General features: G+C 40.8%; 1 protein-coding gene across 3 annotated transcripts in view; it reads left to right on the top strand.

The window, feature by feature from the left end:
- Positions 1–17025, top strand: part of RBPMS (RNA binding protein, mRNA processing factor) — a 296410-nt gene that overhangs the window by 169630 nt on the left and 109755 nt on the right. For all 3 annotated transcript variants that reach the window (XR_011020458.1, XM_068233602.1, XM_068233601.1), the window contains exon 5: positions 5581–5731. Coding sequence is in view for 2 of the 3 variants with exons in the window: in XM_068233602.1 (XP_068089703.1) it covers positions 5581–5731 (151 nt within the window). In the remaining variant the exon portion in view is untranslated. The remainder of the gene's footprint in view (positions 1–5580; positions 5732–17025) is intronic.

The raw sequence follows: 17025 nt of genomic DNA, 5'->3' as shown, positions 1-17025 counted from the left end.
AGCTGGAGGTGGCCAGACAAGGGTTTCTTGAGGTACAGGAAAGCTGAAATGAGCATTGAGATACATTCTGGAGCCTGGAGGCATCCTGTGAAGCCCATTGGAGATGTCTTTATTGCGCACACTGAGCACAGAAACCAGAGAGGGTGCTCTGTAATTGTGGGCTCTGCTGAAAGACCTTTTGACAGGAATCCCAACTTATTACCAGATGCTAAAATGTTCACACACACTCACATGCACACACACACACACACACACACACAAACACACACACACACACACACCACACACACACACACACACACAAACACACACACACACACACACACCACACAAACACACACACACACCACACACACACACACACCACACACACACACAAACACACACACACACACACCACACACACACACACACAAACACACACACACACACAAACACACACACCACACAAACACACACACAAACACACACACACACCACACAAACACACACACACACACCACACACACACACACAAACACACACACACACCACACAAACACACACACACACACACACCACACACACACACACACACACACACACACACAAACACACACACACAATCCACATCACACACACTTCCTCAAGACATGACTGGCTATTGAATAGCTCCTCAGGGTTCTCAGATAACGATATTGTCATATAAAAAAAATCCAAACGATGTGGCTTCTCAGATAACAATATTGTCATATAAAAAAATCCAGATGATGTGCAGCCTGCCTCTCAGCCCACATGGAGCTCTCTGCTGGCCGAGTGGAATTATTTGCCTCTAGTTATGTCACAGCAATTACAAACTTGCATCAACCTTATGAGAGGACATTTATGTTTTATATTAATGATTTATTCATGTATTCCTTTTTTCAATCTACCCTATGCCAGTGGGATGTTTGTGTTTAGTATAGCTTAAAAGCAAGCCTAGAGCTGGAGCACCACTGCTGTATTTACTGTGGGGCTCTGATATCCCTAATGGGATGTATTGGAAACATCTTTACATCATCCACTAATATAAAATAGTTCAATGCCAGTAGCCTAAAAAAATGCCATTTTTATCATAGTTTTGTTGTTGCTGGTTTATGCACGAGCTTGTATGTCAGCCCAACATCTGGAAAGTTGCAGCTGTTTCTGTTACGAAATGAGTAAATAGCCTGGCATTGTCAGTGTTCATACTCTTAATTTGGCAGTCTGCTTTCAGCTTGTTCTTACGTCTTGTAATAACGCCATATAAGGAATTTTATGGTTAGTATGTCCCAAAGGCTGTTTTGTCATATTGCCGCATTTCTTTATTGTTGCCTTAGTTAATTGTCCTCCCACGTGCCCTCTAGCCCTTTTTTAAATGTTCATATTTTTCAGTCTTGAAAGATTTCCGAGAAAGGAGAATCTTTGCATGTATTGTTTTCTTGAGATAGTGTTGGCCAGATCTCAACAGATTCTAGTCCATCCTTATGCCATCCAAAGTGAAAAGAAAATTAAAATTAAACCAGAAATGTTTTGGCTGGAGATTTACTTTAAATACAAAATGTAGTAACCTGTGGGGTCCAGTGCCTTAGTGGAACTGGTTCCAGTTAAGTCCAGTTGGTATGAGTTAGTGTGCTCTGTCTAAATAAATGTATTAAAATGTGTTCTTTGTATTCAGGGTCACTCTAATGTGAAATGAGCTTAATTGTTAAATGCTAGTTACCTACAAATGATTAATACTCACTGCTTAGAAGAATGTTAACGTTGTGCAAGCGTTTGGCTATGACGAGTATTATAGTTTATTGTTGTGTTGATCCTAGAGGTCAAGGGACCAGAAATGCTGGTGTATAGCAAGCCTATAGCTTATAAAATTTACAACGCCACATCAGTTTTATAAGCTATAGGCTTGCTATACACCAGCGGTTCTGGATGTAAGCCTGGCTTCAGGGGCATAAAGAGATAATTTGCATATTCAGTAATGATGCATTGTGGGAGACCACAGGCACTAATATTAAGCTGAATTATTGCAAGTACCTTCTGTTTTAAGAAGGCAAACTACACTCTGCAAAAGTTGAAATTTAGGTCCAACTCATGTACAAGTCGACCCCTATACTTTTATTTATTAAGTCAGATCTACATTTCTAGACCTTTAGTTGAGTGTATATGATACTTCCATTGAAAAAACAGAGCCGGTCACTTTAAAGCTTTCTTAATGCTGTCAGGATCGGTGGGTCTCAGGGTTAATAACTCATCCGCTGGTGCGTAATTCTACAGTGTATTTTATACATTTGTTTTATTACATTAGAGTTACAGACTACCCAGCAAGCTCATGGTGAACCAAAACTCATTGGAATGTGTAAGGGGCTACAATGGGCCGAAAAGCCCTCCCACTAAAATGCTATGGAAAATGTTTGTTTTATTACATTACAGTTGTAACTAAAGTGTTTAAAAAGTTGCATTGGGCTCTAGCATAAAAAAGGTAAAAAAAAGATTAGCTGTGAGCAATATGACAAGATAAGGTGTTAGATGTAAAGCATTAGAGCTTTACATCTTCATAGCTGAAGAAAAAACTTCTCATTTTCAAAACAAAACCCCCAATGATGGAATTGCATGTTTATAATCTTATGTCAGTTATCAGCACAAGATCATATTCAGTCATAATTCCGTAGAACACACAGCATAGCAAATATATTACTCTAAATCAGGGATGTCAAACCGGTCTTTTGAGGGTCGAGGTCCTCATACATTTTTGACACAGCTCAAATTAATTGTTTTGTCTGAATCAGGAAAGGTGTGGTCCATCAGGTAGAACACATTCCTCGCAGTCCATCCTAAACACTGGTATGGATCTGGCCCTCCAGGCCTGGAGTTCGGCACGTGCTCTAAATGGTGCAGTAAAAGAATTTGAGCCAGATTTTTTTGGGGGGAAGGGGAGGGGGGGGGGGGGGGTTGGCTCATCCTTTCTTTTTTTCAAGCTTTGAATGTGCAAAATGAAATATACAGGATCTTCTCAAAAAATTTGCATATTGTGATAAAGTTCATTATTTTCTGTAATGTACTGATAAACATTAGACTTTCATATATTTTAGATTCAAATACACACAACTGAAGTAGTTCAAGCCTTTTATTGTTTTAATATTGATGATTTTGGCATACAGCTCATGAAAACCCAAATTTCCTATCTCAAAAAATTAGCATACGGTATTTCATCCGACCAATAAAAGAAAAGTGTTTTTAAGACAAAAAAAGTCAACCTTCAAATAATTATGTTCAGTTATTCACTCAATACTTGGTCGGGAATCCTTTTGCAGAAATGACTGCTTCAATGCGGCATGGCATGGAGGCAATCAGCCTGTAGCACTGCTCAGGTGTTATGGAGGCCCAGGATGCTTCGATAGCAGCCTTAAGCTCATCCAGAGTGTTGAGTCTTGCGTCTCTCAACTTTCTCTTCATAATATCCCACAGATTCTCTATGGGGTTCAGGTCAGGAGAGTTGGCAGGCCAATTGAGCACAGTAATACCATGGTCAGTAAACCATTTACCAGTGGTTTTGGCACTGTGAGCAGGTGCCAGGTCGTGCTGAAAAATGAAATCTTCATCTCCATAAAGCTTTTCAGCAGATGCATTATATATGCATTATTTCTCAGTTTTAGCCATTATAGTTTTAACATAAAATGTGCTTAGATACATAAAACCCACATATTTTATTTGCCCATTTGTCTCGGTTATTACAATATTTAAATTGTGTCTATATTACAATGTATGCCGATAATATTTTATCTGGAAATAATGGTGTATTTTTTTCCATTTTGTAATTACGAGCCTTTGTTTGCAAAATTAACGGTAATATATCCTCATAACATACATATAAAAAAATCCATAAGGTAACTATTAATGTTTTTTTTTTTAAATGGTGTCATTTTTTTTTATTTTACAAGTGATTTATTTTAGCATTTATAGGGTTGGGGTGTAAGGGGTTAAAAATGTACATACTGTATTTCTATGTATAAAGTGGATGTGTGTGTGTATGTTTGAGTGCATTTTTACTTTATGGCTATAAGATAAATAGTACACGGGAGAACTGTTTACTATAGTTTTCTGAATAAAATGCCGGCGTCTCGCTGATGCCAGCTTTTTATTCATTACAGGCAGTGTGATCGGGTTTGGGAACAAGCTGTTCTCATTCACTGATCACGGAATGATGGGATTGCAGCGGAAACAAACGACAGCGGCGCAGCAATCAGGAACAGCGAGGTAAACAAAGCAGATACGTTTATTTATGCCCTCAGTCATGAAGCATTGTGCAGGGGGGCATAAATACATGTACCAGTGGCTGGTAACTGGTTAAAGGGATACATAAGCCTAAGCAAAAAAATCAGTTTTACTCACCTGGGGCTTCTACCAGCCCCCTGCAGCTGTCCTGGGCCCTCGCAGTCACTCTGGGATCCTCCTGTCCACCGCCGCCAGCTACTTTCCTTTTCGGCCAACAGGCTTACTGCGCTTGCACAGGCCTGGCCACGTGTCTCCTTCTACGCGTTCTTGTCCACAAAAGTGCCCTGCGCAGGCTCAGGACGCTATTGCGGATGGGAGCGTGTAGTAGGAGATGCGTGGCCAGACCTGTCGGCGAAGTGAAACTAACTGGCGGCGGGGTACAGGAGGATCTGTGACTGATTGCGAGGGCACAGGGCGGCTGCAGGGGGCTGGAAGAAGCCCCAGGTGTTTAAAACTGATTTTTTTTTTTTTTTTGCTTAGGCTTAAGTGCCTCGTTAAACATCACTCAGTTTAATGTTTAATTTTGTTTTCACTTTACTCCAAGGAAATCAACAAGTAAAATAATGTTATTGATCTGACTGCTTTACATTAAAGAATTGTAATGTATGTTTAGCTATTTATGCTTAATGTCCTTGTTTTTAAACAGTTTTTAAATACATTTAAAGGAATACTATCGATACCCAAGTGTTCTAAAATGACAATGTACAAATAATGTCTAAGTAGCTGTGTAAACATTTTCTTACTTTTCATGTTAAATATCAGAGGCAAAAGCTGTAATTTATTGAGGGTAGGATTTAGCTATATCCAGACAAATCAATTGCAGAAGGGGTGTCTGCTTCAATGCACAGCCAGAGTTGCATATCAGACTACAGAAAGCAAATATCAAACATATCAAACTCTGAAAGCAAAAAACAATATGAAAAAGCTGTGAGAATTAGTTACATTTCCTCTGCTCTCTTCAGACACTTCAGTCAGAAACCGAGCTCCCAACAGCTGCAGCTCCTGTGTCCTGTTTCTCTCTGTCACACACAGAGCTACACATAGAGTTAACTGATCAAGTGTGAGGGGAATTTCCCCTCTCCTCATGGCTCAGTCAGCCGTCAGTTTTGGCGTCAGTAAACTTTGAATGTATTTTGCTAACAGTAAACAAAGAAGTTGCTACTAAAATGTATACACCAGTACTTAGCAGCACTTTGCAAACAATTCCTGTGTCAATTGAAAAAAATATGTGAATCGATAGTATTCCTTTAAATTTATGACATGTCCCTCCTTTTTGCCCCTGAGTAATTGCTTCTTATGTAATGCTTTCAGGGAATACGCTTTGATCCAGAAATTCCTCAGACGTTACGGCTGGAGTTTGCAAAAGCAAATACAAAGATGGCCAAGAGCAAACTTGTGGGGACTCCAAACCCCAGCACACCTCAGCTGAACAATGTACCTCAGTTTATCTCCAGGGATCAATGTAAGTTTTTCTTTAATATACACTGTATAGATTCTCAAAATGACAGGCAATGGTTATGAATTCCTTTTTGTGAGTGAAAATCTTTAGCTTGCATTTATAAGAGTGGACCTGCGTGCCATACACCTCAGTACCATGTGTTGTCTCTATGGACCCCATGTCATATGTATGGCCCCTCATTAAAAATATCTGTGTGATTGTGGGCTGCAGCTTAACCCATGTGGTAAATAGGTAAGAGGTCTGTTGAAAGATCCTTTTTAATTATTTAAGTAAGTGGAGTGGCTGTTTGGGTACACACTTATCAAGTGAGTGATGATAGTGCCACAAGTCTCCCCATTGTGCACACAATGTATAGGCATGGGGTCTATTGGGGGTATATTGTACTCCTCTATACTGTTACAGGATAATGCTGAAATAATTAACTGATAAAGCAGTAGCAGCAGCTTTTTTCAAGATATTGTAATAGGTATCATCAGCACTCCGTGAGTTACATTTATTTTGTGGCAGCTACCTGCAGTCTGAAAGTGTTGCAGGGTTCTCCTCTTCTGTAAGTAGCTGGGCCAATCCCAGGACTCTGAGGTTTGTACCAAGTCTATTGAAAGTGGGTAGTCATTTCATGGATTGTTTTGCAAAGCAGGAGATAGTGAGTGGAATTTCCCTGGCTTATGTTCCAGTGCCTGGAAGGGGGGGGGTTACCCTCCTTTACTCACCTTTCTACCCATATGAGCCCCAGAAATCCCTAGAACTGTTTGACAACTGGTCCTTCTGGGAAGGTTTAGTTCTTCATGTCTAGGGAGACCAGTTTGTACCTAAAATGGTAAGGCCTACCACCGCAACCTTTACCCCTTCCCAGAGGCTGGTTAACCTTGGCCATCAGTCGTGAATTAAGGTCCTTTTCATTTCTTACTTGGTTTTTCCCAAAAGAGGGTTCATAAAGCTTCATATTTCAGACCCTTCCCAACACTGAGGCGACTGGTCCACATATGAGACAGAAACAGGCCAGACACATATGAGTTACAATCCAGCATGTGCCATATACAGGATCTTCTCAAAAAATTAGCATATTGTAATAAAGTTCATTATTTTCTGTAATGTACTGATAAACTTTAGACTTTCATATATTTTAGATTCATTACACACAACTGAAGTAGTTCAAGCCTTTTATTGTTTTAATATTGATGATTTTGGCATACAGCTAATGAAAACCCAAATTTCCTATCTCAAAAAATTAGCATATTTCATCCGACCAATAAAAGAAAAGTGTTTTTAAAACAAAAAAAGTCAACCTTCAAACAATTATGTTCAGTTATGCACTCAATACTTGGTCGGGAATCTTTTTGCAGAAATGACTGCTTCAATGCGGCGTGGCATGGAGGCAATCAGCCTGTGGCACTGCTCAGGTGTTATGGAGGCCCAGGAGGCTTCGATAGCGGTTATAAGCTCATCCAGAGTGTTGGGTCTTGCATCTCTCAACTTTCTCTTCACAATATCCCACATATTCGCTATGGGGTTCAGGTCAGGAGAGTTGGCAGGCCAATTGAGCACAGTAATAGGTCAGTAAACCATTTACCAGTGGTTTTGACACTGTGAGCAGGTGCCAGGCTGTGCTGAAAAATGAAATCTTCATCTCCATAAAGCTTTTCAGCAGATGGAAGCATGAAGTGTTTCAAAATCTCCTGATAGCTAGCTGCATTGACCCTGCCCTTGAACACAGTGGACCAACACCTGCAGCTGGCATGGCACCCCAGACCATCACTGACTGTGGGTACTTGACACTGGACTTCAGGCATTTTGGCATTTCCCTCTCCCCAGTCTTCCTCCAGACTCTGGCACCTTGATTTCCGAATGACATGTAAAAGTTGCTTTCATCCGAAAAAAGTACTTTGGACCACTGAGCAACAGTCCAGTGCTGCTTCTCTGTAGCCCAGGTCAGGCGCTTCTGCCGCTGTTTCTGGTTCAAAAGTGGGTTCATGCTTCCATCTGCTGAAAAGCTTTATGGAGATGAAGATTTCATTTTTCAGCACGACCTGGCACCTGCTCACAGTGCCAAAACCACTGGTAAATGGTTTACTGACCATGGTATTACTGTGCTCAATTGGCCTGCCAACTCTCCTGACCTGAACCCCATAGAGAATCTGTGGGATATTGTGAAGAGGAGATTAAGAGACACAAGACCCAACACTCTGGATGAGCTTAAGGCCGCTATTGAAGCATCCTGGGCTTCCATAACACCTGATCAGTGCCACAGGCTGATTGCCTCCATGCCACGCCGCATTGAGGCAGTCATTTCTGCAAAAGGATTCCAGACCAAGTATTGAGTGCATAACTGAACATAATTATTTGAAGGTTGACTTTTTTTATTTTAAAAACACTTTTCTTTTATTGGTCGGATTAAATATGCTAATTTTTTGAGATAGGAAATTTGGGTTTTCATGAGCTGTATGCCAAAATCCTCAATATTAAAACAATAAAAGGCTTGAACTACTTCAGTTGTGTGTATTTGAATCTAAAATATATTAAAGTCTAATGTTTATCAGTACATTACAGAAAATAATGAACTTTATCACAATATGCAAATTTTTTGAGAAGATCCTGTAGAGAAGGAGTGGTAGCTCTTCCGTGTAGCCTTGAGCATCACAAGGGACAAAGAATCACTATTTCTAAGCTAGTTAAAGCATTGATCATCCTTTGGGAAAGAGCATTTGTGACCACACTGAAAACACCTGTACCTCTCTTCCTCACATACTGTATGTAATAGATTAATATTTCCAACATCAACAAGCTGACTGAAGGTCAAATTATTACTGCTCTAAGTAACATTAATGCTGTCTTTCCATCAAGTCTCTGAGGTCCACAGAGCACCTTCTTTAGAGCATGGCATGTGTTCATCAGCTTGAAAGAAGGGACATTTCATTAACATTAAGGGTTAAAGGGGACAGTGTTTTATTTAAGTTTTTCACTTTCCAGCTGTGGTAATAAGTCAATTATTGTTAAGTCACTAAATTGTGAAACTTTTATGTGAACATCTGAAAAAAAAGATCTCCTCCTTTTACTCATCACTTTTAAGGATTAGGGATCTATAAGAACTTCCCACCAATGCTCTGCTTCTGAATACAACCAAAGTGAGATGACATATTTTGTCAAATGTATTTGTATTTCTGTAGGATATGGCTGCAGAGTAAGCTTTACTCTAAACCAGGGCTGTTCAGCTGGAATCCCATGGGCCTCATGTGCGCCTCCCTATCCCAGTGACCCATTGCCACCCACCAGCTGGCCAGAGACTTGCCCGCATCACCTATGTATCCACAGGGCAATGTTCCCCTGCTTCTTAAGCATTTTGCCATCCCTCCTCATCACAATATCTGTATCCCCCGCCCCCTCCTCCTTCTGTCTAATGTGTGATTGTGAGTGTAGTTTCCCTTGCCACTTTGCAGTGGTCCCTGTCCTTGCCGGTGTAATGCCCCTATACCTATCAGTTTGTTTCCTGTCTCTGACTTTGTAGGGCTCCTGTCCCTGCTAATGTAGTCTCTAATCACTGCAGTCCCTGTCATTGTGCTTTTTGTCACTCATCACAGTGCAGTTCCATCTCATTGCATTCACAGTCTGACAGTATTGGGAGAGCATTTTTTTGGGGGGGGTGGGGGCCCTTGTAAAATGTAACCCTATGTGCCTGTGCCCTTGAATATAAACTGCACTTTCCTTAACAATTCCACTATGCATGTACACATGTGGAGGGGCTGTTATCCATCCTCATCCTGGCTCTGAGATTGGTATAGATGCATTAGCGTGTTTCACCTGTGTTGGTGGCCAGTGGCTATGACATCATTCTTCTTTGCAAAGAAGAGTGTGTGCCCACATGCTCTCTGACATCCTATGGTGATCCCTGTCAAGGAAAATGGATCTAGCATTCTGTATTTCTCTTGTTGGTCGCTTCTGTTTTCCCATGAGGACTGTATTTAGTTTAATGGACTTTGTTGATGATTAACTAATGTTATTATAAGATCAACAAATGTTTTCTGATTTTTGTTTGTTTGTTTAGAAGGAAGCTTTTATTTCACATTTGATTTCTCTCTTTAACACTGCTGAATATTGTTTCCAGTTTTCTTCAGTTTTTGTGATAGGGTTAAAGAACGTACCTAAATAAAAGCCAAAACTATACAGTTAATCTTGTTCATTATAATGCCATAACGAATCAGTGCAAAAGTAGCTGATGCAACTCTGTGTATACAGTTAATGCATTTCACGGCTATGAGAAGACTTTGTATAGTGTTACTAATGTACCAATACATACCTTGTAACAAGAACCAACTATCTGGAGAACTGAGAAAGGGAATTCTTGGCTTAAACATGTGCAAAGTATTTAAATGAGAATCACATTTTATGGTCAAGGTATCCAATACGACATAATGAAAAAAAATGATTCCAGGAGTGTTTTTCAAATTTATTTACAGGATAACTATTCTTATGCATGTAAATCTAGTCAAACTTGACCTCCTACAAAGAATACTAAAAGTACAGGGATCTGACTACTGTGGTCTAATGCCTCACCTCTCTACAGTGAGTTGTTGATAGCATCTCTTGTCTATCTGAATAAGCTAGTAAGCAGTCGTAGATGTAGGAGTAATGATTACTGAGACTAGAAATTCTGCTAATCAGGGCGGAGTTTCTGAGACTCTCATAAATTGCTAGTACCTTGTCCCCTGAAACAATAATTCCCCCCTCCTGTCTACTTCCTATAGCTAATTTGGACAGGACAGGAGATTAACTGCCAGCATGAGTTGGACGGACATTAGATCACTGTGGGGGACATTTATCAAGAGTGTCTGAGACAAAATATTAGTAGGTTTTCAGAAATCCGTGCAGAACTGTCTCAGACATCCTAAGAAATCACTAAATAGTGCAGATTCCTTCTTAAACTGTTAGGAATAGGAGGAGTTAGGAAGGTCTCTCAGGCAGTGCAGTTTGTGAGGGAAATTGCTGTTGCTGAATTAACCTACACATCTGCTGTCAGCAGGCTCTGAGTGAGAGGGGAGGAGCCCTACACAAATCATGTCTAGCCTGCACTATCTGGAGAACTACTATGAAGCACTTCTTAATCTGCAGCAGTTTAGGAATGGATTTGCACTTTTCTTACCTGTAGTGCAGCTCTAGAAATCCACGCTAAACTCACTTTTACGTAGGATTTGAGAAGTTTCTTACTATCATGCAGAACAGTTCCTCTGCTGGTTAGAACAGTTTTAGAAGAAAAACACTGTTGGTAATGCTTTGATAAACCTGGCTCTGTCACCATATGTCTGTATCTGGACATTTTAGGTATGGGGACCAGTTTAGCTTTTTGATACACTTTAAGGGGGCAAACAGATACATGTGTGTAGGTATGTAAGTATAGTTAGGGTCTGGGCACACTGTCGCATTGCTGAGCTGATTTCAGCAATGCATCTCAGTGTGCCAATACACAAAGACATGAGACACAGAGACAGCACTGTCTGATAGGCCCCATTACGCAATGCACAATCTTGACAAACAGTGCAATGTTGCATTCGTTTAAATGTACAACAACAGTTTCTGTAAAGTTAATGGCCTGTGGCCGCCTGTGTTGTATTACTGAGCTGAGGCCTTTATGCTTTGGGTTAAGGTAAACTATCTTTGTAAATATGTTTAGATGGTTTCTGTACATACTGTCAGTTTACCCAAGAACTCTGCAACTAAGGAAGTCTTATACCAACTTCCTTACAGGCCTGCTTTTAGTGTTGTCCTTCCCATTTCCAAGTCTCACTGGCTGCAGCTGTTTGTCAGACTAAAGACAGCTGGGAGGTGGAAGGGCTGAAATATGAATTTCCCTAGGAAGTCATTGCTTGCTTATAAGCTTCTAGATTTCAGGGTTCAGGAAAACAGTAATCAAGCAGCTCGGGTGACCCAAACCTTATCCCATACAGCCCTATCAATCCCTGCCATGTACTGATGACCAAAAGTCTGATGTGGGGTTGATGTGGCTGTGTAATATTTAAAGCTATAGGCTTTCTATACACCAGTGGTTCTGGATGCTTGCCTGGCTTACAGGGGTGAAAAGAGATAGTTTGAATATTCAGTAGTGGTGCATTGTGGGTAACCACAAATATTCACTTATAGCTGAAATGTTGCGAGTTTCCTCTAAGAAGGCACATTTCACTAAGCATTGCTTATTAGTAGGAGAGCTTTTTGTTCTCTTTTATCCCCCTATGCATGCCAAGTGGTTTGGTCCAAGCCCTATCTCACACAGCCATGTTCTGATGAGGACTGAAAGTCTGAAACACGCTGTCTACATGTGGGGTTGATGTGGCTGTGTAATATGTAAAGCTATAGGCTTGCTATACACCAGCGGTTCTGGATGCTTGCCTAGGCTTACAAGGGTGAAAAGAGATAATTTGCATATTCAGTAGTGGTGCATTGGGGTTAACCACATATGTTCACTTATAGCTGAATTATTGCAAGTTTCCTTCTGTTTTCAGAAAGCCAAATTTTACCAAGGGTTCAGGAACATTGTGATGGACAGTGTTTACAATAAGTCTGGATCAAAATCCACCAAGCCCATCCATGAAAGAAGTAGTGTAGCTTAGGAGCTCTGGGCCCTTGTGTGAGTTTTATACTGGGCCCCCTCAAGCGCTCTACAAATAATTGATATGGAGCACCAGCATTTGCCGAAGCCAGTTGCCGTGTCAGAGAGGTGTAAAGCTGGGGAGGAGAACAGTCTATCAATGGTTACAACTATACAATACAATACAATAACATTTGTAAAGCACTTTTCTCCCATAGGACTCAAAGCGCAACGAATCCAAGCATTACCAGCTCAGCACCAATCAAGAGCTAACAAAGCATTTGAGCCTACTGGGCCCCTCTAGTCCAAGGGCCCTAATGCAGTCGCTACCTCTGCATCCCTTATTGCTATGCCACTGCCTGAAAGGTAGAGATCTCTTAGACTTTGGCACAGCTGCTTCCATTGCTCAGAAAACCATTTTGATTGGATTGGATGGACTGGATAATATTGCAAGATTCCTTATAGTACTACAGATACAAACGCCTTTTTTGATGTACATACTGTGAAACCCTTAAAATGTGCCGTCAGAGACATCATGGTTCCATCTATTCTCCTCATAAGGATGGGCTGATTCTAGTATCGTCCACTACAATCCCCTCATCCCTCACACCCCATTTATCTCTTTCTTATATCTCCTTCTTTTCTCTTACTTTATTTATCATGTCATTAGATAATAATCTGCTTTACCGATGTTATATTGTGTGTATAATATGTCATAAGAGAACATAAAGATAACCATACTTCATTCCATCATTGAAAGGACGTGCAAATGATACAAATGATGTATTTCTACTTTAACTGTACATATTGTGCTCAGCTCTATGTAATTGAATGTTAGAGTACCGTGTTTAATTATCATATTGTTGTCAGGGGATATATGTTCTGAACAAAGAGACAAGCTTAACCACAAAATATCTAATCTGCTAAAATCACTCCTCCTTATGCCAATGCAGAAATAGACAAGTGTTGTCCTGAAGCTAAATTATATAACTATCTGTCTACACGTCACCCAGCCCATGTGAAGACACTCCTTCTTGTCAGTGTAAGTGCTGGTGATTGGTGCTCATGATGCATTGTATTGTTTAAAGGTAGGAATCCTTAAAGTAGCTTAGTAGTAGTAGTATCTTTTTTATAGAGCGCCAACATATTCCGTAGTGCTGTACAATGTGCAAAACATACAATTAGGACGATCAGTGACACAAGTAAAGATGCATACTATTAATGTGTAGTTTGAATAACATCACCAATGCTGATAGATGCTCATTTGATAAATTGCACAGAAACAGAAAACAAAAGGGGAGGTCACTGCCATTGCAAGTTTACAATCGAGAGGGTAGTGGGGAGTGGAGTGGTAGTAGAGATACTGGGGAGTAGACAAAGGGATTAGCAGATAAGCCAGTGAGCTTTAAAGAGAACCCGAGGTGAGGTTCTAAGAATGATATCCGCACCCAGAGGCTGGGTCTGCCTATACTGCTCAGCCTCTGTTGTTATGTAGTGTCCCCCCAGGCCCCCCCTGCACTCTGCTATGCCCCCATAAATCACAGCCGCGCTGTCGACATGCAGCGTGCCGCAGAGGGCTGTGTTTACCTATGTAGTATCACTCTCGCCACTCCCCTGCCTCCTGCATAGCTCCGGTCCCCGCCCGCGTCCCTTCCCTCCAATCAGCGGGGAGGGAAGGGACGCGGACGGGGACTGGAGCTATGCAGGAGGTGGTGGGGGGGGAGCGGCGAGAGTGACACTACATAGGTGAACACAGCCCGCTGCATGTTGACAGTGCGTCTGTGATTTATGGGGGCATAGCATAGCGCAGAGGGGGCCTGGGGGGACACTACATAGCAACAGAGGCTGGGCAGTATAGGCAGACCCAGCCTCTGTGTGCGGATATCATTCTTAGAACCCCACCTCGGGTTCTCTTTAAATTCCAGCTATAGAAAATGATAAGCTTGTCTGAATAGGTGTGTCTTGAGGGTATGTTTGAAAATTTCCAGGCTTGAAGCATGACAGATAGGCTGTGGGAGAGAGTTCCAAAGGATAGGTGGCACTCGTGAGAAGTCCTGGAAGTAAGAGGAGGTGTCCAATCGGGACAACAAGAGGATCTCTTGGGAAGAATGAAGATTCCGGGATGGATAATATCTGCAGATTAATAAGGAAATGTATGGAGGGGATAGCCTATGTAGAGCTCTGTATGATAGTGTTAGGAGTTTAAACTGGATCCTTAGGATGATTGGTGGCCAGTGGAAGGATTGGCAGAGAGGGGCGGTATCAGCAGGAGGAGAGGTGGATAAGCAATAGAGTTCAGTAGAAACTGGAGAGGTGTCAGTCGGTTTTTTGGTAGGTCATAGAGTAGGGTGTTACAGTAATCAAGATGGGAGTGGACATGATTAAAGCATGTACAAACATAGTAGCCTCTTACGTAAGTAAGTAAATGCTAGAGGTTTTTTTGAGATGGAAGTAGCATGAGGTTGTTTAATGTATTAATAGGTGGCTGAAATGAGAGCTTAGGGTCCAGAGTTACCCACAGACTGCGAGCTTTAGGAGTTGAGGTTATTGGGGTATTTTTTACATTAATTGTAACTATAAGTAGGGGAGCAAAGAGAGATGAAGGAAATATCACAATCTCTGTTTTGTTAATGTTAAGTTTGAAGAAACAGGATGACATGAATGCAGAAACAACAAACAGACAGTCAGGCATTTAAGATGATAGTGTAGAGAGGTCAGGAGCTGAGAGATAGATTTGTCATCAGTATAGAGGTGATAAATAAAACCTTAAGAGAGTATTACCGTAATTGTCCAAGGCCATGAGGATAGATGGAGAAGATAAGAAGTCCTAGAACGGAGCCTAGTGGTACAACAACAGACAGCAGGCATGGAGAGGCGTTAGTGTTGGAATAGGAGACAGTGAAAGAGCATCTAGACAGGTAGGAGCTTATCCAAGAATGTGCTAGGCCCTTTACACCAAGTGAAGTGATGAGAGTGTCTGGAGAGGCAGAGAGTGATCGACAGTGTCAAAGGTAGTGGAAAGGTCAAGATATTACTACAGTAAATTGGCCTTTGGATTTTGCAATGAAGAGGTTGTTTGTCACTTTGTATCTTATATTATATATATAGACTGTATGGTGTGTGAAATGGTACAAATGGATAACAGTCATTTTTAGGTAGAAGTTTGGTAAAGCTGGATGTAATACCAGCCACACACAGATTTCTAAAGACATTTAAAATAATCATTGAAATGTTTTGATATGATCAATTCAATGCAGTGCATTCAATATTTTCCAGCTATCCTAGTTAATAAAATAATTGCACTTGATCAGAAATCCAGTGAATTGGCCATTCTTGCTCATTTGATTTTACAATGCTGTGATGGAAACTGTAAGCATGAATATTACCGTTCCGCCCTTGTCCTCCAATTTTACTACAATTGCACAACTCTCATAAGATTGCTTTCTCCTCTTTACTCAAGTGAGATTTCACAATTGCCCCAGGCCAGATTCCACTTGTGTTGTAAAGTGTGCACATCCTCTATGAATGAATGTGCCAGTAATTTGGCAAGATTGATATATTATGTTAAGAAGTGTAAACAGCTGTCTAGGTTCTGCTTTTGCAGAATTTGGCAAAATTGAGTAAAAATACATTTTTCAAATATTAATGTTTGGGCAATTTAGATCCATCTTAAAACGCACAAGTATAAAATTGTAAAAAACATAAAATACTATAACTAGGTGTAACACTGTGGACAGATTCTCCCTGTGCATACTTATACTGTAGCAAGTGCCATTGGCATAACATAAACATCCACTACACTCAAAGAATAAGCTTATGGTAAACGCTACCCACTACATACACATATATAACAGAACAGTACAGGCAACAATTATACTACAATTATTAAACCAAATAGGAGCATATAATAAGGGACAACATAGCAGCGGTACATGCAGCTCATAGTACTTGACACCTGTACAGCCATATTACACAATACAATGTATGGTGTCATCTTGCTCTTACCGTGTCAACATGCTGGCCCGAAATAAGGTTGCCAAGACCTTAAGTCTCCACACTATGGGTATAAAGTAGAAGGCAGTTTAAAGCTTTAAAGACCACCTCCAGCCAAAAAAAAAGGTCTGAATGGCAATACATATCTGTAGTGTATGCACTGTGTACAGTTAGATGAACATATAAAGTTTACATCTGGTACATCATAGTGGATAGAACAGACTCACATTTATATTTGTAGCAGCACTTCCTTATTTCTCCTAATGCTGAAGCTTTGTGTCCTCCCCTCCAGACTGGTTAACGCCCCTGTCCTTCCCTCCCCTGCTGTCTGCCTGCCTGGATGAAATTACTTCTCTTTTCACAGTGTGTAGGAGAGAGAGAAGACAGGAGAACTGCTGTAGCCTGTCTTATCCTGTCTGTTTGCTATAATTCTTATTTTAGATGTCTGCCTGCCTGCCTAGATTAGATCACAAAAACATGAGGGGTGGAGTTATGACATCATTCCACCAGCATCCTTTGCATCTATGGTTTGGAAAGAAAAAAAAATGTCAGGGCCCAATTTCACACTGGGGGCGGGGATTTCAAGACCTTATGTGGAATTCGGACCCTGGGGGTGAGAAAATCACACTTTATTATGTGTGATTTTATATATCTTGGAAACTTATTAGGTTTAAAGTAATCTGTAATTTATAATTTAGGTACTCTTTAAGTTATCAAACGTTTCTGAGCT

The sequence above is a fragment of the Hyperolius riggenbachi genome, chromosome 1 (genome assembly GCF_040937935.1).
Source record: "Hyperolius riggenbachi isolate aHypRig1 chromosome 1, aHypRig1.pri, whole genome shotgun sequence".
Taxonomy (NCBI): domain Eukaryota; kingdom Metazoa; phylum Chordata; class Amphibia; order Anura; family Hyperoliidae; genus Hyperolius; species Hyperolius riggenbachi.
Note: the sequence above shows the minus strand (reverse complement) of the source record. Positions and strands in the feature narration are given on the sequence as shown.